This window comes from Leptonotus elevatus, chromosome 3, assembly GCF_054856555.1.
Source record: "Leptonotus elevatus isolate MCC_2025b chromosome 3, RoL_Lele_1.0, whole genome shotgun sequence".
NCBI classification, from domain to species: Eukaryota; Metazoa; Chordata; class Actinopteri; order Syngnathiformes; family Syngnathidae; genus Leptonotus; species Leptonotus elevatus.
Window position 1 is genome coordinate 26713272 of NC_141241.1, and position 21884 is coordinate 26735155.

Sequence of the window (21884 nt, forward strand, 5' to 3'; positions counted from 1 at the left end):
GTCTGGAGTGGCAGAGAAGTATGTTCAAGTAGTGCAGGACATGTATGAGGACTGGAAGACAGTGATGAGGTGTGCTGTAGGTGTGACGGAGTAGTTCAAAGTGGAGGTGGGACTACATCAGGGATCAGCTCTGAGATGAAGATGCTGAGGTTCTCTTTGGGAGTGACCTGGATGGATAGAATCAGGAACGAGTACATCAGAGGGACAGCACATGTTAGAGGCTTTGGAGATAAAGTCAGAGAGGCCAGACTAAGATGGTTTGGACATGTCCAGAGGAGAGATAGTCAGTATATTGGCAGAAGGATGCCGAGTTTCCAAATGCCAGGCAAGAGGTCTAGAGGAAGACTAAAGAGGAGGTTAATGGATGTAGTTAAAGACATGAAGGTAGTTGGTGTGAGAGCAGAGGATGCAGAGGATGCAGAGGACAGGGTTAGATGGAGGCAATTGATTCGCTGTGGCGACCCCTAAAGGGAAAAGCCGAAAGGAAAAGAAGACAAAAAACTAAAGATTATTGATATATTTTTCAAAGTCAAGACACATTTACCTTTCACCTTCTACAGCTGGTTGGTGTGGGGATTTTTTTCATGTGATTAGTGACATTGCTGTTATGAATGAAAAAATATTGTACTATTAAAGTTACATATTACTTCTCATCCATCAAAAAAAGTTTTGATATGTAATGAAAACCTTATTTTATTCAGGGCACCCTTGTGTTTAGAGACATTCAGCAAATTTGGACTTCTTACTGACCTAATTTACCTTTTGCAGTTGTGGCAGTGTTGGTGAATTAATTAACCTGAGAGTTTGTGGAGTTTGGAGGGGAAACAACTTTTTTGTAGCATATTCCTTCCCATATAACAAGGGTAATGTATCACGGTCTTAGCTGTGTCATGAACAAAAAAACAAACCTACAATCAAAAATATGCATTGTGGTGTTGAGTTATAGTAACATCACCAACAATAAGTCAGCATGTATTGACCGTGTCTGGCGGCTGGAGTTTGGATGATGTTTGAAAAGTAGCTCTAATCTTGCATGTCGTGGACAGAGAATCTCGGTGTGGATTGGTTATTACTTATTATGTAAATGAGCTCTTTCGTAACAATGAGTGTGGTGTAAATTCAGAACAAGAAATAGGCAGATAACAAAAAAATTCTCAGTTATTTATTGTCACATGCGATAGTTTGCCAAAAATGCCGCAATGTTGTTCAACTGGCAATAAAAAAAAAAATTATCAGAATGTTTTCTTTTAAACGTTGCTCATTCTCTTCTTCCATGTTGATACTCCATGTCAGTCTATTCAAGAATATATTAGTCTTACAGGTGGTCTGTTACTGTCTGAATACTGCAACCGCAAAGAGCTGTTGTGAGGGAAATAAATGCAAAATTCCATTTTAGATTACCACCAACAATGCATATAGAATACATCACATTAAGTAAATTTATAAATGATGTTTTTTTTGTTTTGAAGCCTACTTCCACTGATTAAAATCTGTTTGCTAAGAGTATTTAGCGGAAGGATGAATAACTGGAAAAAAAAAAAAATCCCCTCTGTGGGAAAAAAAACTGTAAAAAAAAAGGGAGACTGACAAACGTAATAATTCACAAAATTTATTAGCAAGTGCTCATCCACCGTAGACTATGAAATATGGGATATATATAGAAATATGAGTTTTATTTATCTGTGACCTTTGTGTAATTGAATTAAATGTTAGTTTTATCTACTCCGCGGGGTACTTACTGTCATCTGCTGTTTTTCTTTTTGTTAAATTGCACATTTCAATATATCCAACCCGAATATAGACATCTCCCCTTAGTAATTAGTCTTATCTCAGCCATAAATCAACGCACTCCCATCGTATGAAGTTTTTAAAGCAAGTCATAAAAGTCTTCATTTTCATTGGAATGAAGCATCGCAATAAAATCCAGGATATGCGGCAGCTGGGCTTATCCTTTGTTGTTGTGCCAGTATGAGACTTCTTGCAGGGTTTCTAATCAACACATTGAGCAACAGACTAACCGGAAACAACTGTGGTCAAGTTGCGGGAATTCACTTAATAGAGAAGCTTCTGTTTCATTCTCTGTAAACTGATTTAGTGTTCCATTTTATTTGTTTTAATTTTATTTCGAATTAAAAAATAATAATATTACAGTAAAATGTCAAAAGACTTTGGACAGAGGTCACTGACGGTGTTGTTGTTTATCCAACTGACTTGACCAAAGCAACATGAACACAATACCTCTCTGTAATAATTATGTATGTTTTTTGCAATACCAGACATTTTGGAATGTTGATGTAGCTCAGTGGTTCTCAACCAAGGTCCTCTAGTACCCATATTCAGTCTGTTTCCATGTCTCCCACAGCCAACACAGGTGTTACAAACAATCAGCTAATCAGCAAGGCTTTGCATGAAGCCTGATAACGATCCTCAGCTGTGTTGGCTGTAGGAGACATGGAAAACAGGCTGGATAGGGGTACTCGAGGACCGGGGCTGAGAACCAGTATTGTATTTAGTCCCCATCCTAAAATCCAATTAAATCACATCCCTGTCCATTGTGTAGTTTTGAGCCACAGACTCTACCTTACTGTTTATAGAGATGGCGCTCTCGATGTGCTTGCCCAACTGTCCAGTACGGATCACCAGCCACAAGTTAATAATTCGTGGCCACAAATGATCATTTTGTGTACAGACTCCAATTCCAGTGAAGTAGGGATGTTATGTAAAATGTTAATAATAATAATAATAATAATAATAATATCAATAATAATAATAATAATAATAATAATAATAATAATAATAATAATAATAATAATAATAATAATAATAATAATAGAGTCACCATCGCCATATTTTGCACTTCACAAAGGGGATTAAAAAAACATTTTTTAATTAGAGATGAGTCTGGACTACTGGCAGGCCAGACTTCTACTCAAACTCTTTTACTATGAAGCTTTGCTGTCATAATACGTTCAGAATGTGGCGTTGAATTGTGTTGCTGAATTTAGCAGTGAGTTGCTTGGATGGCAGAATATGTTTCTCTAAAATATATACAGTATGTACCTTTCAGCGTGAATGGTGCCTTGACAGATGTGCATGTAAGTTACTCCATGCCAACACACCCTTATACAATCAAAGATGATGACTTTGATTACCTTTTATTTTTAAACATAAAAAACTGTTTTTATTGAGACACTCTATTGGACCGTGATGAACTGCAAAGCATAATGACTGTTAATTTTGTTATTTTAACACAGTTGTGTGATATTCTTCAGGTTCTGTGTAAGTGTAAATTGGGTGTAATTTTTTAAATTACCAGTAACCATCGGCTATTGATTTTGTATTGTAACCATGTGCAGAGAGCAGAGTCAAAGTGTTGCCCATCTAAAATAGATTAATGTGCCTGTAGATGTAAGGGTCATCCTGCTCCTCAAAATATGATCCAAGAACATTAATTGAGAAGACATGCCAGTGAAAGTGAAATGCTGTCTTGTTTTGACTTATTTCCCCTTGACGATATGTCTTCTCTCCCCACTGGAGCTTCAGACGTGCTGACTTTGATGAAAAGTTGGAGGGAACTTTTAATTATGTCTCACCAAGGACTGTTTTGTGAATGTAAGCCTTAATCATAGTGAAATAGCATATTGATATCCGCCGTGTGAGAGACTTTTATTTGCACCACCAGATGGTGTTCAGATATGAAGTATTTATTATTCTCCCAGATGGCAATTCAGTTGTGAAGAAATTACTGACGCACACATTTACACCTCCATCATGTGCAGTGATCAGGAAGGACCACTCACAGAAGAGGAAGAATTATAAGGCTTATCAAATGTAGAACTATTGGATGTAATATTATGTATCATATATATATATAAAATTACCGTTTTTTTTTTTTTTTACAAAAAAGTAATTTTCTGTTATCTCACGGGAATTTTCTGGCGCTCTAGCTGCCGGAAAATTACCTCTTTTTCTTTTTTTTTGCAGTGTGTCAAAGTAAAAGCGTTAACTCATTGATTACATTTTTTTTTTTTACCGCAATAATCATGTTTTTGTTTTTTTTAGAGCTTAGTATTGTTCATTCTTTTTTTTCATTTTTTTTTTCTGGAGAGCTCAGTATTGTTCATTCGGTAATTTTACCGATTTGACATGTCATCATCATTGTTCTCTTTTTTTATAATTTTTATTTAATACATTTTTATTTTGTATGTGGGTGAGTATGTGCATGTGCGTGTGTATGTGTGTGTGTGTGGGGGGGTGTGTGTGCGTGTGTGTGTGTGCAAGTGTGCGTGCATGTGAGTGTGTATTCATTAGTTCACCTAAAACCTATTAAAAATCCCATACCGTTCACCTAAACCGAATACTTCAGAATCCAGCTAGAGTTGTGAGGTTGCCAGGAGACCCGAGGAAGGATCAAAGAAAATAAAGGAAAGTGAAATCCAGCACCGACCAGACATTACCTACTACCCACTGGGTTACCAACCAGAGTCTTTCACCAACCCCAGAAACATCTAAATTCCAACAAATTAGGGAGACCTCAAGAGACCAAAGGAGAGACTGAGGAAAGGAAGGAAGGACAGATGAAGCAGAGTGAGATCCACAGACACCAGCCTCCACCGATTCAACGACCAGAGGAAGAAGCAGATTGTGTTTGAGTTTCGATAGATGCTGATGTGGTGGATCTGGCATGCATGAAAATCTCGACCCCTGCCAGGACAGAGCAAGGGCAACACCTCAGGGTCCCCCAGGTCACGGCAGCCCCAAGGGACAACCCCCAGGCCCCGCACGGGCCACCGGCCGGAGAGCAAACCCAGAAGCCAGGAGCGCCCCCCACCCCAACACGGCCCGCACCCCCAACTCAACGCAGCAGGACGGGGCACGGCAGGCCCGCCAGGCACCCCCACTGGTCCACAGCCCCCGCTCCCTCCCTCTTTTTTATTTTATTTAATCATGTATTAAGATTAATCATACTGTTAATTTTGACCGCAGATGACCCCTTAGCTTGACAGCAGATGATTACGTTAAAGGTAGTACTGATTGTGTTTGAGCAATAAATATAACTACATGCATTAAAGTAAAGCATTTAATAAATGTTTGCGACATTCGAAACAATTGTTCTTGTCAAAATATTGGGGTCTTTTTTTTTTTTTTTAAATTATACAAGTAATTAATTGATTTAAAAAAGAGGAGGATGAGAGTGTGCATTGAATAAAACAAAATGCTTTTAACAGGTGCTCTTCAAATTTGACGGACAATTTTTTTTGACAAAAAGCCTTTTTAACTCAGTGATTAATCATGATTAATCAAGTTTCTAAGATGTGGTTTCTTTGATTACAAAAATAATCGTTTGACAGCTCTAATATAATTTCACAATTTTCTGTAATTAATCGCAATTAATTGCATTTTTCAAGATCTACTTAGCTCAAACTGTGTCATCAGTATTCATATTAATTTTCTTGTTCACAGAGAAGGCCCTCTATGATATCGCCTTAACAATTCTCTTATCTATGGAAATTCAAGTTTATGTTTTTGTTTCTGCCTGTAACTTTTTTAAGGATGTGGGAATTGTCTCCCGAGCTGCTGTTAAGAAAAATATGGCCACCCTAACTCATAAATTTTACTTTTAACGATACTCACCTCACCAGAGTGTAGACATCAGAGGTTGGCTTGCACCATAAGTTTTCTTCATTGGCCTAATCCTCACGCCCAGTTTCAAACGTATTGTATACGTATCTATAGTGTGGGTTGGTGCATTGTCTTGCATGATAATTATTTTATGGCGGAAGGCATGTTTTCTCTCTTTAGCTTATATCATTGTAGAAAATGAGTGGTTAGAACTCTGTATATTTTGCTTAAAAAAAAATTACATAATTTTGACGCTTGAAGGAATCACTTATCTCCAGTCTATAGGGGCCTACTGCTACCTTCTTACTGACATTGCAAAATTGGTAAGGGTTAAATGATACGTTTGGGGGGGGGGGGGGGGCAGCTTTATGTGGTACTTTGCAAGCCTTTAGAGGATCCTGTTTCAAGAGGTTCTTGGGAGACACCAGCAGCTTCAAAAGCTACTTGCTGATCATCAGTCAGGGCTCTAGACGTGTGCTGTTAAATTTTTTATCTGGTCACACTAGCAAGAGTGAATATTTTAATGCTGCCGCTGCTGTGTGAGAATAGTTTGAAAACTGCACATTTGTCTAAAAAAATTGCACTTGCTGATCTACAAACAGACCCTCAACAATTCACAAGTATAATTAATTATTAACAAATTATGCATCATGATAAATGCACACAAAATATATAACATATTTATAGATCTGGAAAACACTTGTAAAAAGTATACATAAAAGCAAAGCCTTAATGCTTATATATGGTGGTGCAAATGAAAGAGTTAACTCTGGAGATTAATTTAAATTAATCAAAGCGTAAAAAAATAACTCAGTTAACTCAGTTTTGTGTACTTCCTGTTTTGAACTATACCTGCAGCCAAACTCAGCCACTGGCACGAAGATGGACAAACACAGAATATATGGATGTTTTACTTTACATTTTACCTGACGTTTGTTGGATGAATCTCAAGCAATTTGTGCACTTTACAAAGCCAAACTAAAATAGCATATTAGTTGCACGTCTTTGGCGTATCATCAAATCAAATCCTGTGCTGGTGCGACTAACAGAAAATTTTGCTCGCACTAAACAGTGCAAAAGTTAATATAGAGCCCAGTCAATGGCTTTTTAAGCACTGAAGAAACTTACCGGTACTTTAATATGCCTAGACCTGAATGAACCCATTTGCTGTCTGAATAAAAAAAAAATAAGAATTGGATGATTTTCTTTGAATTACCATTGTTTTCATTCCTTCCACAAGGCATTGGACTATTCCACATTTTTAATCAGCAGGAAAAGATTTATTTCTTGCATTATGCTTAAAAAACTGTGATTTGCTTAATAATGTGGAACAACTGCCTAGAGGAATTTTCCTTTCATTAGCAGAATCTGAAAAGTTATTATTCAAACCTGTCTGAGTTCAGTGATCTAAGACAGCAGAAACACAATCAAAAAAATTATAACGTATATTGTGTATGAAAAATAATTTAGAATGCATAATAATTATTCAGAGTGTATGGGTAATGTTTAAATAGAAGAGCTCCAATGTGAATGAGGCATGTGTTTCACACGCGATCACAAACATACTTCCTATATTTTTGTATTCATAATAGACTGGAAAAACATTACAGATGTAATGTTGACTTTACACTTTTACACAGTATTATCTTCGTTAGTTGCTTGTCGGGCAGGAATTACAACAACAACAAACTGGCGCTGATGTTGTTTGGTTCAGTTTGTTTGTTTGTTTTAAACCTTTATTTAACCAGGTTGGTCCCGTTGAGATTAAAAACCAATTTTTCAAGAGAGACCTGGCCAAGACAAGCAGCAGCAAAAGAACACAAAGTTACAGACATACAGTACAAATTAAAAATTCACAAAGCACAACATTATGGATTAAATGATCAATACAATTGTACAAACAGCCAAGAAAACATTGACATTGTATGGAAGCTGTTTTTAAATTGATTAATGGGCTGCACCCTCTAAACTGTGGGACAATCTCTTGGGGTTAAATTGAGAAAAATAGTAATTAAATAGCTCCACTTCGGCACTAAAGAAATGCCGGCCCACCAGGCATCTGCCCTTTATGCCAGATGGCCAGTCCAGGCCTGGTGCTTGTGAATTATTATTATTATTATTATTATTGTTGTTGTTGTTGCTGTTGCTCGTACGCTACACCCACTCACATACTGTGCATCTTCTGGGTGTTTGGGGGAACCCGTGGATGCCCAATTACTCCCTCAACCCCCTCCATAATGACGCCCTTGCTGCTGAGCATTCCTTTTAAATGGTGTTTTCCCCCTCCACGAACCACGTGAAGATCAACACAATGACTGGACTAACATAGCAAATGAGATTATTCATTGAGCACAAATAACCGATGTCCAAACAGTGTTCTGGTCCTGCTTAGTGTTCAGGCGTAAGTTTGCGTCTTGTGCGCGCAGCGCGCTCCAACTCCAGTCAGTGTCGGTCCGGATCGCATCATCAGCACAGCAGAACTTTCCCTTCTGCCAATTGGATCCGACTACTAAATGAAAACTACACCGGAGAAGCTGCTTCTTCTTACGCGGTCACCATCATGTTGGACAACTGCTCGGATCTTAGCAACCATACGCAGCTGGTGCAGGTTCCGGTGGTCCACAGCTTCCCAGCGCTTGTTTTCGGGATCTTACTGATCATGGTCGTCATCTTCGGCAACGTGCTCGTGTGCCTAAGTGTTTACTCGGAGAAAGCTTTAAAAACTACAACCAACTATTTCATCGTCAGTTTGGCGTTTGCTGACCTGCTGCTGGCGGTTCTGGTTCTGCCACTCTTCGTTTACGCAGAGGTAAAACTCAAGCTCCACCCTACAGTAGCTATAGATATACGCACGCAACAGCTTTACATTGTTGGACTTTCACATAAACGTCGCAAAGATCCGTTTACTTAAGAATGAATGCTATACGGTGTATGATGAAAGATAGTCTGCCTGCTCCTTCATGTGAGTTCACAATGATTTACAAGTATGACTCATATGTGCTAGGTAATCACAACTCTCATTAAGTGTTAAAAGTCACTTGTCTGCCTTGCTAAAAGCATGTAGCCTATGACTCAGAGACCACTGGTGAGACCTCTTCAATTGGCTGCAACGGTCATATTGTTATTGTTGGGCACCACACCAGCACTTGGCACATGGTTTTAATATCATTAATATAAAAATCAAAATAGTGCCCATTTTTTCTGGCTGTTTAGATTTTGAGCAGCTAATGAGTGTGTGTTTGTGTGGGGGTGTGTTTGTGTGTGTGTGTGTGGGGGGGGGTTTGCCTGCGTGTAGTTCCAGGGTGGAGTCTGGTCATTGAATATGTTTATATGTGATGGCCTGATGACCATGGACGTGATGCTGTGCACTGCATCCATCTTCAATCTCTGTGCCATCAGTGTGGACAGGTAAGAATGTGCCCCTTTCAAGAGTCACACTGAAATACATCCATCTGGTACAACTACTTGTCTGATGAGATCCAATACAAGAGCATGAAAAATGTTGCCTCCACAAACATGTTGACATTATGTTTTTTCATCTTCTGGAATACATCCTTCAAGCATAATAAACGGGAGTAGACTTTAGTTCATTGTATAAATGTCGAGGACCACCTCTAATGTGGAATGCTAACAATGTAAAAGAGTAAGAGTTAAAAAAAAAAATAACAATAATTTTTCTGGCTGTACATTATGGCTTCAGCAACAAAAGGGTGACAATACACGCATTGTGCAGCAGGTTTTATGATGATGAGGACTAATGGGTGACACTGTTCAACTCCAGTCTTGTGGGTAGCGGTAATGTGCATTACAGCTCAAGTACCAAATAAAGAACAATTCCTGTTCAATCATAGCATCATAAAATTTTTACTAGCTGAGGATCTTTGTGGTGATGTTGAGGTAGAAGAACAGGAACATCACACAAAATTATTTATATTCAAAAGAACAAAAAGTCAAACAAGGGACATTGAGACAAAAATACTAAATTAACAAAAGTCCAACAGTCAAGATTAAAAGGGACATTGTGTGATACTTAGCACCATTTAATGCTGAACTAATAATTCATTCATTTTAAAAACCCACTAGTGATTTTAATACTATGCAATATATATATATATATTCTATCACATCAACGTACATTTAAAAAAATATATAATCATAGGTTTAGTAAGGGTATGTTAACTTTCGAGCACAACTGGCAAATATCCACCTTTAAGCTTTAGGACAGTCCCACCCTTGTGTTCTTTGAAATAAGCATAATTAAATTGTTAGGGTTCACGTTAGACTTGCTAATACTTCATGTCTTTTTATGTCTTTGATTCTTTTTGATAATGGAAGAAGAAAAAAACACATAATCATCATCATCATCCATTTATATATTCTTCTGAAAGCGAAGAACAATGATACATGCATTCTTTGGATATTAGTCATTTATTTACATTTAGTACAGCGTTTGGTTAATCATTGAAGTCGCTGGGAGCAAGAGACTAATTAGTCTTTGTTGTCTCAGTTGTTGAAGTTTCTTGTCAGTGCTCTATCTGTCATAATTATTATTATTAACCCTTTTTTTATGCTCATTTCCATATTGGTAGCCTAAAATAAAACACAGAAACAAGGCAACAAATGTTAAGGGTGAAATCATTAGGCAAATTTTCCTTATTGGCGCTTTGAAGAATTTCCAACTGAGTACCTTCCTGCTTTCAAAGATGACAGCTGATGTGAAAGGTCAGCACAGTATGTTCATTACACCACCAGACGCAAACCTTCCAACTTGCATCCATTCTCTGAGCCATGGACAAACAAGAGACTCTGCCAGCTGATTAAGGTTAGGAGGAGAGTGCGCAGGATAAGGCAAAATACAACACTATAGGTCTCTTGGCTGGCAACCAGTCCAAGATGTTCCCCGTCTCTCGTCCACTGTCAGGAAGCTGGGATAGGTTCCAGCTCATGAGGAAAAGCGCTTGAGAAAATGGAATGACACAAGTCTTTTTGGTAGTGCTGCGAAGAGCAACTTCAGAATTCAGTGCACACTTTGGACTCATGGACCAAGAATTAATCAATTGCCTTTTATTCTTGTGTAACAGAAAGTTACATGAACCACTATACTACCAATGACATCATCTTTAATATTACATAGATATTTTCTTTTTGTCAGAGAAAGAAGCCTACTGCTGATATTCACCAATAGACTTTAACCCATTCATTCCTAAAACACCTGGCAAAACATGCCTCTGAAACCCATGGGTGACTTTTGAGTCACCCTCGAAAACCTGAAGTTTTCCTGGAAATTCAACAATATTGTCAATGCCTACTAAATACCGGTAATTGATATCTTGGCTCCTGAAGCAGAAAGAAACATAATTCCAAAAACATTTGAGAGCTTGCACCTGTGGCATTCACACAAACCTAAGTTTATTATTATAAACCTTCAATATATATATATATAATCAACAAACAACTTTGTCGCATCTACGGGTATAATTAAACTCAACACTGTAGCAGTTGTAATAACCTCAGGGAATCGAGTGGTAATATTTTGTCGTCCATTCCGTTTTGTCGTCCATTTCCGTTTGTCGTGCATTCTGTTACAAAGCTGTCGAAATTTTCAACATCCTCATGGTCTACAAACATATTTCTTAACAATATGTCACTGTTTACACTAATTCAAAGTCCTCCCGCACCATCGTCAACCGCCGTCTTTCATTTTATAACTCTCGCAAATCTGCATCAGCCATAAATGCTCGAATAAAATTCCAAGACATGCCCACGTCACTCTCACGTGTATATTCTGATGCATTTCATCGGCTGAGAGACCGAGAATTTGTCAAAACAAAACAAAATCCCGGTGTCTCGACAAAACAGCATACCCATCGGAATAGCATACCTTGCACTTCTGTGCATGCGCTGTAGGAAACAGGAAACTATAGATGGTATGCTGATCTGACAGATAGCTCTAATGGTAGAAACGCGGTAATGCGCTCCCTGCCAAAATGGGTTAAACCGATCTGAACGGCTGGATCTGATTTTAGCATTTTATGCAAAATCAGTAATCAGTTGTAATATCTTAATTCGCCCAATCAATCAATGACGTCATTGATCAACTCCATGATGTAAAACATTACATGTTATGTTTAATGTTTATCAGCATTTTTTTGAAGAATATTTTTGTTGCCATACATTTAAATTGATTTCAATTATCACTATTTGTGGGCTGGGCTGAATCTTCTAATCAAATCGATGATCAGTATATATATATATATATTTACCAGGGTTAAAGGAAGTGAGGGTAGGATGGAGTAGAAGGGTAGCGGAATGTATTTTAATACCGGGAAATTGAAGTTGTGCAAATGCCACTTAGTAAAACAATTAATAGCCAAATAGATGTGGTTTTCGTCCATCCATCCATTTTCTCTACCTCTTGTCCTCATTAGGGTCGCGGGTGAGCTGGAGTCTATCCCACCTGACTTTGTACACTCTTTTTACATTTTCTTCCTGTGTTTTGCAGGTTTATTGCAGTTGCAATTCCTCTAAATTATAACCGCAAGCATGTGGATCATCGCCAGCTCATCCTGCTATTAGGCACCTGGCTGCTCGCCCTTGCTGTGGCCTCACCTGTTATCTTTGGAATCAACAACGTACCTAACCGTGACCCCGGCAAGTGCAAACTAGAGGACAATAACTATGTCATTTATTCCTCCATCTGCTCCTTCTTTATTCCATGCCCCATCATGGTCTTGCTGTACTTTGGTGTTTTTCGCGGCCTCCGGCACTGGGAGGTGGCTCGTAAGGTCAAATTGCGCAGCAGCATTGACGCCTGCAGGAAGCTGCAGCATGCGGCCATCGCCACCGCCCTCCCCCCGCTGGCGGGCGCCATCCCTGGGCATTTGCCGATATGTCTACCTATGATGATCGAAAGGGACTTAGCTCAGTCACGGCTTGACGATATGGATGACTACATGAAGCAAGAGATTCCTTATCCCCGTCAGTACGGAGCGAACTCCATACCCACAGTGACCTACAGCCAAGAACAGCATAGCAAGAAAGGAGCCAAGATCAACAGCAGGGAGAGGAAAGCCATGAGGGTGTTGCCTGTTGTAGTTGGTGAGTTTCTCTATTTTCACTTTTTTTCTCTCGCAACTTTCTTTCTTAAAGAACATCTATACAGAATAATAATTTTTAGATCACTGCAAAATGGCCAGTTTATCTTATTTTGCTATTTATGCATCCTATATTGTCGCTGTCCTATTTTTTTTTTTTACGTTTTTGCGATGTCTGCACTTAGTTTCACCCCTAAACGTAAAAATGTAAAATAAATAAATAATAAAATAAGACAAAAATGGACTTAAGTGTTTTTCACATGACAACGACGATATTCTTGTTTTATTCTTCTAATACTGACAACATAACAAAATTCAAAATACAAATTTTGTCATGTTTAAATGTGTTTGGTTTGTTTTAGTGTAGCAATCTTCATATAAATAACTGATCTAAAGAGGGTTTGTTTGTTTTTTGACCTCCTATATAACCAAAAACATGCCCGTTGTTTGACTAGTGGTCATTATTAAGGTAATTCAGGCATTATTTCCCGACGCCTCTAAACATGAAAATTCCACTCTTTAAAGCAATCTGATTTAGGCTACAGCAGTATGATGTGTCGCCATACACTTCTGATTCCTCATGGAGAGCCGCCAGTTCAGTGCCTTCATGAACCACAAGCTGCTGACAGCCGTGGTCTGGTTGACAGCAACGAAATCTCTCATTTTGCTGAGTAAAGTTCCAAGGTAAAGATTCTTCAAAAATAATAATAAAAAAATACTTCAAGCTGTTTAATGCCACTCCCAGTTGAGTTTACTGTCAAACATATCATAAAACTAGGATAATTAATAGTCGTGTATTTAAAACAACAACAACAACACAGCTTAGTTTTTAGTCCGCTAGCTTAATGCTAATGCTGACATGTGGGAAACACAAATATAGGCAACTGATATTTGAAAGAGGCGAGCTGTCTAATACTTTACAGACATCCATGTACAGCAGTGGTGCACCCTGGAGAAGTGAGAATACTCAAAATTGTCATTTTTTTAAAGCTTCCCCCCCCCCCCAAAAAAAATGTCCTGCTTTAGAAACAGTGACATATCCTTACTCACAATAATAACATTATCATGACTTGATTAAGACCAATTTTTTGCTATTACCATGGGTGGGGGAATCCCAGAATAGAAAGTAATAACCCTGGTTGTTTCTCATTATCAAGAACACAGAGTACGTTCTTGTGATGCAACGAGTCGGGTCTTGGTAAGCCCGGTCTCAAGAACTTACTTCCCAAGCACGCATACCTCGCTGGCGGATTTCCGTAATTCATCGCACTTTTATCACGTGACTAGCTTTCAATGAATTTGTACTACTGTGCAGATGTTTCAGAATGTGTTTGAACAACATACAACAGTTAAAAACCTTACTTACGTCCTTGTGATTTCATCAGTGGTGCCCCAAGTACTGTTCCAATGGGTAGTATGCATAAGCCAAGACCACACGGAATAACCGGATGTCGTTCTTTTTTGCTAGCTTAAACCAAGGATCCATCGGTTGTTGCTTGGTGAAGGCTTGGCTGTGAAAATATCCCAAGATGCATTTCGTACTTCAAGGCACGAATGGCAGCGGAGGAGCATCACGTTTGTTCTTCTTCTTTCTTCTTCTTCTTCTTCTTCTTCTTTCATTTTCGGCAGACTAGGCACGGCATGTGCATTGCTGCCCTCCGTGTTTGTAAGTACAGTATTCCTCCCCTTTTATGAGCGTAAATAATAATATTTAGCGTGTAAAGTACAACTTTATTAAATGTCGTCCTTTTTTTACACAACTTAGTTAAGCAACTGCAATTTACAAAATTATGATTTACTTTCAAATATAATTTTTATAGATGTACCACAATTTCAGGAGAATCAGAACAAAACCTGCAACTCACATCGGTGTCTTTCCAGAACGTTCACCCCCCCCCCCCCCCCAATATAATTTTACATTTAATTAATCCCATGTATAATTTCAATTGATACTTTAATATATTACTCATAATACATAGTTACGCTAATGCGTCAGAACCAGGAAGCTCACAGTCAGAATAACAACCGGGTACTCCGTCTGTTCTTTGCGCTACCCTTATGGCTTTTTGCGTACTTGCAATTGGAACAGTACTTGGGCCGCTACTGATGACGTTTCACGAGATCACAAAGACGTAAGTATGGACAAGAATGCATATTGAGAAACAGATTGGCTTTAGTCACAGGTGCTTCTACTCAACTGGCAGATTAACGAGCTTGTCTCCGCCTGTTGAGTAGAACAACCACTAGATGATTGTGTAAAGTAAAAAAAAAACTGGAAGGATTTAATGGTATGTCCATGTATTTCATTGGGGAAAGTTGTTGGAGTTATGAATGTGGCCCGCGGAATGAATTAAACTCGTATGTCAGGGCATCAAAACATCTTGGAACAAATATTCAAATTTAGGTTCCAAATGTAGGCCATTGCTTATGATGGTGTTTAGGCAGGAGAGAAGGTCTTGCTGGTCCTGAACACAAAACAAAACTGTAAAGGTTGTATTTGCTCCTCACGATTTTCTTTTTTACATTTATTTGTTGATTATATTATTACCAATGAGAGTCATTTATTTTACGCAGAATAGACTTAGGCTAACCCAGAAACAGAGTGTTGAACACAGGATACTAAATTCCCTCAAATTAGATTTAGAATGACGAAATCGTAAATCATGTGAGTGTGAGTGGTTGTTTGTCTGTATGTGTCCTGTAATTGGCCTCCAACAAGTCAAGAATACTCCCAGCCGCTTGCCCAAAGTCAGCTGGCATAGGCTCTGGTTACCCGTGACCCTAATGAGGACAAGCGTGATACACACTATAACCACAACCAATTACTGTACAAGTATTTCCATTCTTTCTACTTGAAACCCTAACACTAAACCTTACAATAAACTGCTAACCTTACTTTGAAACACAACTTGGAAACCTTACTTTTAAACCCTGACCTAACTTTGAAACCCTAATCCTACTTCAAAAACGTATCTTGAAACCCTGACCCAACTTTGAAACTATACTTTGAAACCCGAACTCTACTCTCTACTCTACTCTACTCTACTCTACTCTACTCTACTCTACTCTACTCACACATTGTGACAATATTTGTTTAACTTTGCAACAGAAACAACAATTATTGTTGCAAATGTTTTTAATGTTATTTTGTTTGTCTTTAATTGTATTGTGTTAATGTGCCCAAAAAAAATCTACTACAATTGGCCGATTTATCGGCAATTCTAAAAGACCTAATATTGGCGAATTAAATTGGCCGGCCAATCAATTGCTCTAATGTTCACTTATTTATAGTTCATTGACAGACAGATTGTCTTCTATAGTGTAAAACTAACACTGCTCATCACCCTCATTCCCACTATGAAACATGATGGTGGTCACCATGCTGTAGGGATGCTTTTCTTCAGCAGCAACAGAGAAGCTGCATGGCAGAGTTGATGGAAACCCTGTTGAAAGTTGCAAAATACTTGAGACTGAGAAGGCGATCCATCTACAAGACATTGACTCTAAACACCACGGTTTTGGTGATGTGTTAGAATGGCCCAGTGGGGGGGCTGAATATTAATGTGACCTGCTCCGGCATGTTGGGAGGATTAGTTTTGAGTAAATCACAAAAATAGATCGTTTAGAGATCGTTTCAAGATTTTTCCACAATTACCCTCCTTGAGGTCTCTTTTTTCATTTCCCAGCAGCACAAAGGTAAAAATTTATTAAACGTAGATGAAAATAAGCAATTATTAGACAGTATAGTATGCATCGTAACTAGGGAGTGTTTTTAGCCGAGCTGCTAGCTAGCGCCGTGTCTTGGTTATAATAAAAAACTTATTTCCTCGCCTCAAACGGCATTCACAAATTATTTATATAAATGGACATAGCAACCAAAAAAGTCGAAGTACACCATAATGTGACCATTCAGCACGAAAGTGAACAGAATGACGCATGTCATAATAATAGCATCCTACCTTGTGGCAAAAGCAAATGTCCTCATCGGTCCAGATACCGTGGTTCATAATCCAAACAGAAATAATCTTCAATTCCAGGATCTCTTTCTTAATGAATTGATATCTACTTTTAATTCAAATAACTGCATTCACACACTAGTTGAGGTTAATATCATCTGTTGAGAGATCAAGCTTCCAAACTTTTAAAGGGTTCAAATCTCGGATGATGGCCTTACCTGCTATTGCAGTTGAGTTCCTGAAAAATTGGGGTCAATATATTTTCCCTAAGTTACTGGTTGCTATGGACATTTGAAAGATGCAAGGACCAAAACTTTTAACCCATCCATCCATCCATCCATCCATCTACCGCTTATCCGGAGTCGGGTCGCGGGAGCACTTCAACCAGCTCCTCCGACGGGACCCCAAGGTGTTCCCAGGCCACCTGAGACACATAGTCTCTCCAGCGTGTCCTGGGTCGTGCCCGGGGCCTCTCGCCGGTGGGACATTCCCGGAACACCTCTTCAGGAGGCATCCGAACCAGATGCCCAAGCCACCTCAACTGGTTCCTCTCAACGCGGAGGAGTAGCGGCTCGACACTGAGTGCCACCCGGATGACCGAGCTTCTCACCCTATGTCTAAGGGAGAGCCCGGACACCCTGCGGAGGAAACTCATTTCGGCCGCTTGTATCCGGAATCTTGTTCTTTCGGTCACGACCCACAATTCGTGACCATAGGTGAGGGTAGGAATGTAGATTGACCGGTAAATCGAGAGCTTTGCCTTTCGACTCAGCTACTTCACCACAACGGACCAAGAGGCATCCGAACCAGCTCCTTCTTCACCGCAACGGACCGATACAGAGTCCGCATCACTGCAGATGCTGCACTGATCCGCCTGTCGATTTCCCGTTCTAACCTACCCTCACTCGTGAACAAGACCCCATACTTGAACTCCTCCACTTGGGGCAGGATCTCATCCCCGACCCGGAGAGGGCACTCCACCCTTTTCTGACTGAGGGCCATGGTCTCGGATTTGGAGGTGCTGATTTTCATCCCAACCACTTCACACTCGGCTGCAAACCGCTCCAGTGAGTTGAAGATCACGGCTTGAAGAAGCCAACAGTACCACATCATCTGCAAAAAGCAGAGATGCCATGTTGAGGCCACCAAACCGGACCTGAACGCCTCAGCTGCGCCTAGAAATTCTGTCCATAAAAGTTATGAACAGTATCGGTGACAAAGGGCAACCTTGGTGGAGTCCAACCGTCACTGGAAACAAATTTGACTTACTGCCTGCAATGCAGACCAAACTCTGACATAGGTTTTACAGGGACTGAACAGCCCGTATCAGGGGGCTCGGTACACCGTACTCCCGAAGCACTCCCCACAGGACTCCCCAAGGGACACGGTCAAACGCCTTCTAAAAATCCACAAAGCACATGTGGACTGGTTAGGCGAATACCCATGCACCCTCAAAGATCCTGCCGAGGGTTTAGTGCTGAAAAAGCATTCATCCCAATCACGCCCCTCCAGTTCCCACTGTCATTGCCCACATGAGCGTTGAAGTCCCCGAGCAGAACGAGTGAGTCTCCAGAGGGAGCGCTCTCCAGTACACCCTCCAAGGACTCCAGAAAGGGTGGGTACTCTGAACTGCTGTTCGGTGCATAAGCACAAAAAAAAGTCAGGACCCGTCTCCCCACCCGAAGGCGGAGGGAGGCTACCCTCTCGTCCAACAGGGTAAACCCCAATGTACAGGCCCCTAGTCTGTGGCCAATAAGTATGTCCACACCTTTTCTGCGCCTCTCACCGTGGGCAACTCCAGAGTGGAAGAGAGTCCAACCCCTCTCGAGAGGATTAGTACTAGAACCCAAGCTGTGTGTAGAGGCGAGTCCGACTATATCTAGTCGGAACTTCTCAGCCTCGCACACCAGCTCGGGCTCCTTCCCTGCCAGAGAGGTGACATTCTATGTCCCAAGAGCTAGCTTCAGTAGCCGGAGGTCAGACTCACTGCGCACCCGACCCCTGTGGCTCCTCCCACAGGTGGTGAGCCCATGGGAAGGGGGACCGACGTTGCCTTTTCGGGCTGTGCCCGGCCGGGCCCCATGGGTGTAGGCCCAGCCACCAGACGCTTGCCTTCGAGCCCCGCCTCCAGGCCTGGCTCCAGAGGGGTGCCCCGGTGGCCCGCGTCCGGGCAAGAGAAACCGCAATCCAAAATTGACGTTTATCACAGGGGTCTTTTTGAGCCATGCTTTGTCTGGTCCCTCACCTAGGACCTGTTTGCCATGGATGACCCTACCAGGGGCATAAAGCCCCAGACAACAAAGCTCCTAGGCTCATTGGGACACGTACACCCCTCCACCACGATAAAGTGATGACTTACGGAGGAGAACTTTAAACCCGTTTTTCTCAAAACTAGGGATTTCAACCTGCCAACATTACAATTGCTGTAGCTTTGTCAATTTTTGAGGTACGTCAATGTATTATATATAATTTCAAAGGGAATTAAGTGCAGAATTCGAATATAAGAACATCTTTTTTTTTTTTTTTACTTTACACATGAGCTGGTCACAGAATTCACACCAAATCTTTTGATCGCATAAAATTAATTTAAAAAAAACCCCATTAAGTTTGTGGTTATAAAATGGCAAAATGTGAAAAGGTTCAGGGTATGTGAATACTTTTTCAAGGCACTGTAATCGTACTCGCTGATGACAAGCTCATCATCTTCACACAAGGCCAAAATCTGCAAAGTGAGCCAAAGAAGTACCAAAAGAAGATAGCAAGCAAACCACAAGAAATAAAATTACTGATGAATTCTCTAAGCCTTTCAAATGAGGGGGACTCCAAACAGCATAGAATACATCTATCCAATTATCATCCCTTGCACTGAACAGACATACAGCTTTATCAGTGGATCTCAAGTATTTCAAACATTGATCACTTTGAAATTACTGTATAGCAAAATGTTATTCATCTGACTGTGAGCAAAGACTTGCATGTTATGCATTTTGTTCACAATTAAATACTGTATAAAACAATTCCTATGTCTTGTAACATGTCTAGGTCATGCTTTTGTCAGAATACCCTGATGATAAAGAATTATAGGCTTTTTTTTCCTTTTATACAGTATATTTCTTGCCTTGCGTGGCAGCTTGTGTTCATGGCGAACGGTCGCTTGTGAGCTTAGACTGTGTAAAATTAGCAAATACCCAAGATAATGAAAGCTTTGTTGGATACAGTTTCAGAAGTAGGCAGATAACATAAGATTTCATCTCATACATGAGGGGTGGGCAGATACCCAACTACTGCTTTTATATACAGTACAAACCATAAGTAAATTTTCCATAGGATGACCCTGACTTCTCCCATAAATATATATATATATATATATATATATATATATATATATATATATATATATATATATATATATATATATATATATATATATATATATATATATATATATATATATATCTGGGTATACAACAAAACTCAATACAGCTCTGGTTATCTTTTGATGGACACATTTATTTGGATTAAAAGACTAATCGGAATAAAAATGCTTCAAATACACACCCCGTTCGGAATATTCTGACCCGATCAAGGCCATCCCAATCAAGATTTTATTCCGAGGGAAAGGGGTGGTATATGTCGATTGATAATCCGATCAATGCACATGAGGCAGCGTCCAATATAATGGTGCGCTGTGTTGACGTAAATGCGTCATGACGTCGTCATTTCCCCCCATTAAAATAGCGGCGTCTTGACAAGAGTTTGTCTGTGAGGGAAGAACTTGTTTTAAAGTAATTGGAACTTGTTTTTTTTAAATCAAAAACTTGCTTCAATAAAAGTATTACAACTTTTATTTTAACTTTACTTTTATGACGAATGGACTCATCTTGATAAATCACGTGATCAACGTGAGCACATTTCACGGCTGCCGTGAGGCTCTTCTGATTACATGTCAAAGGCCAATTGGAATGGATCATGTCACATGTGAACAGGTGACCACAGATCTCGGAATGACAAAAAAGTCTCCATGTAAACATGGCCTCCGTTATTCTATTTTTTATTCATCTGTTTCCATTCAAGTGTTGTTAATGTACAAACGGGAACAAATGGATGGAATTCCACTGACATTTGTCAATATAGTCTGGCAAAATGTGAAATATGAAGCATTATATTTTGTGCCATTACTTGTAAAGGGTGAATGAGATCTCTAGTATTCATGTAGTTCTGTGAGGCACAATTGCTCATCAGACGAGTCTATGATAAATGATTATTAATAATACTGCTTTCATATATTCATGCAGGCTGCTTCCTCTTCTGCTGGACACCATTTTTTGTGGTCCATACTACTCGAGCTGTGTGCTTGAGGTGTGAGATTCCTCCCGGACTAACAAGCACAGTGACCTGGCTGGGCTATGTCAACAGCGCCCTTAATCCCATAATCTACACCATCTTCAACACAGAGTTTAAGAATTTTTTCAAGAAATGCTTCAGAAACTGTTGCTACACATGCTTTGTCTGATTAACACCATGACTGCTTGTATTGTAATGTTCCAACAACTGTTCAAGATGTGGGTGGTTGCAATAGATGGACTAATACATTTTGATAGTGCAGTGCTCATAAACTATCTTCATAAAGTTACACATCAATTTGTTGTTCCTCAACATTGTCTAGGGACGTGCAGCCAGAGAAGGCAGGAGAGGCAGAGCCCCACTGTTTGCTCTAATAGTGACTACACTAAATTATTTTCCATTTTAGTTATCTGGTTTGTGCCTTACATTGATCCAATAATGGCAATGATGTCACCATTAAAATTAATAAAATATTTATATATGAAATGACTCATGTCACTTCCTCATGCTTTCTCGTTATTTTCTGTCTCAACGGCAAAAATGCAGATATGTACAGCACACAGTTGTACCAATAAGTCTGGAGAAGCACCTACATGTACATTTCATTGCTAATAATATGATTTTTATTTTCTCTAATATGGCATAGTTCCAAGTGCTGCTCAAAGATTTGTCAGTATAATTTCTGTCAGAACCTGCAGCAATCAAATTAAATGAAAACTCTTTAGGAAAACAATTCTCTCTGAAATGTAAAACTGACCTCTGTGATTCACAATTCACAATACGGAGATCATGTAGTCCAGTGGTCACCAACCTTTTTTTGAGGCTGAGAGCTACTTCTGGGCCGTTGTTTAGTGCGAAAGGCTGCCAG

General features: G+C 39.7%; 1 protein-coding gene across 1 annotated transcript; it reads left to right on the forward strand.

Annotated features, from left to right (window-relative positions):
• The first annotated feature begins 8001 nt into the window (after nucleotides 1-8001).
• On the forward strand, nucleotides 8002-21406 carry drd4b (dopamine receptor D4b). Its single transcript, XM_086071156.1, has 4 exons — nucleotides 8002-8431; nucleotides 8918-9030; nucleotides 12125-12720; nucleotides 20968-21406. Exons 1-4 carry the CDS (start codon nucleotides 8183-8185, stop codon nucleotides 21183-21185), a joined length of 1176 nt encoding a protein of 391 aa, XP_085927282.1. The 5' UTR covers nucleotides 8002-8182; the 3' UTR covers nucleotides 21186-21406.
• The last annotated feature ends 478 nt before the right edge of the window (nucleotides 21407-21884 follow it).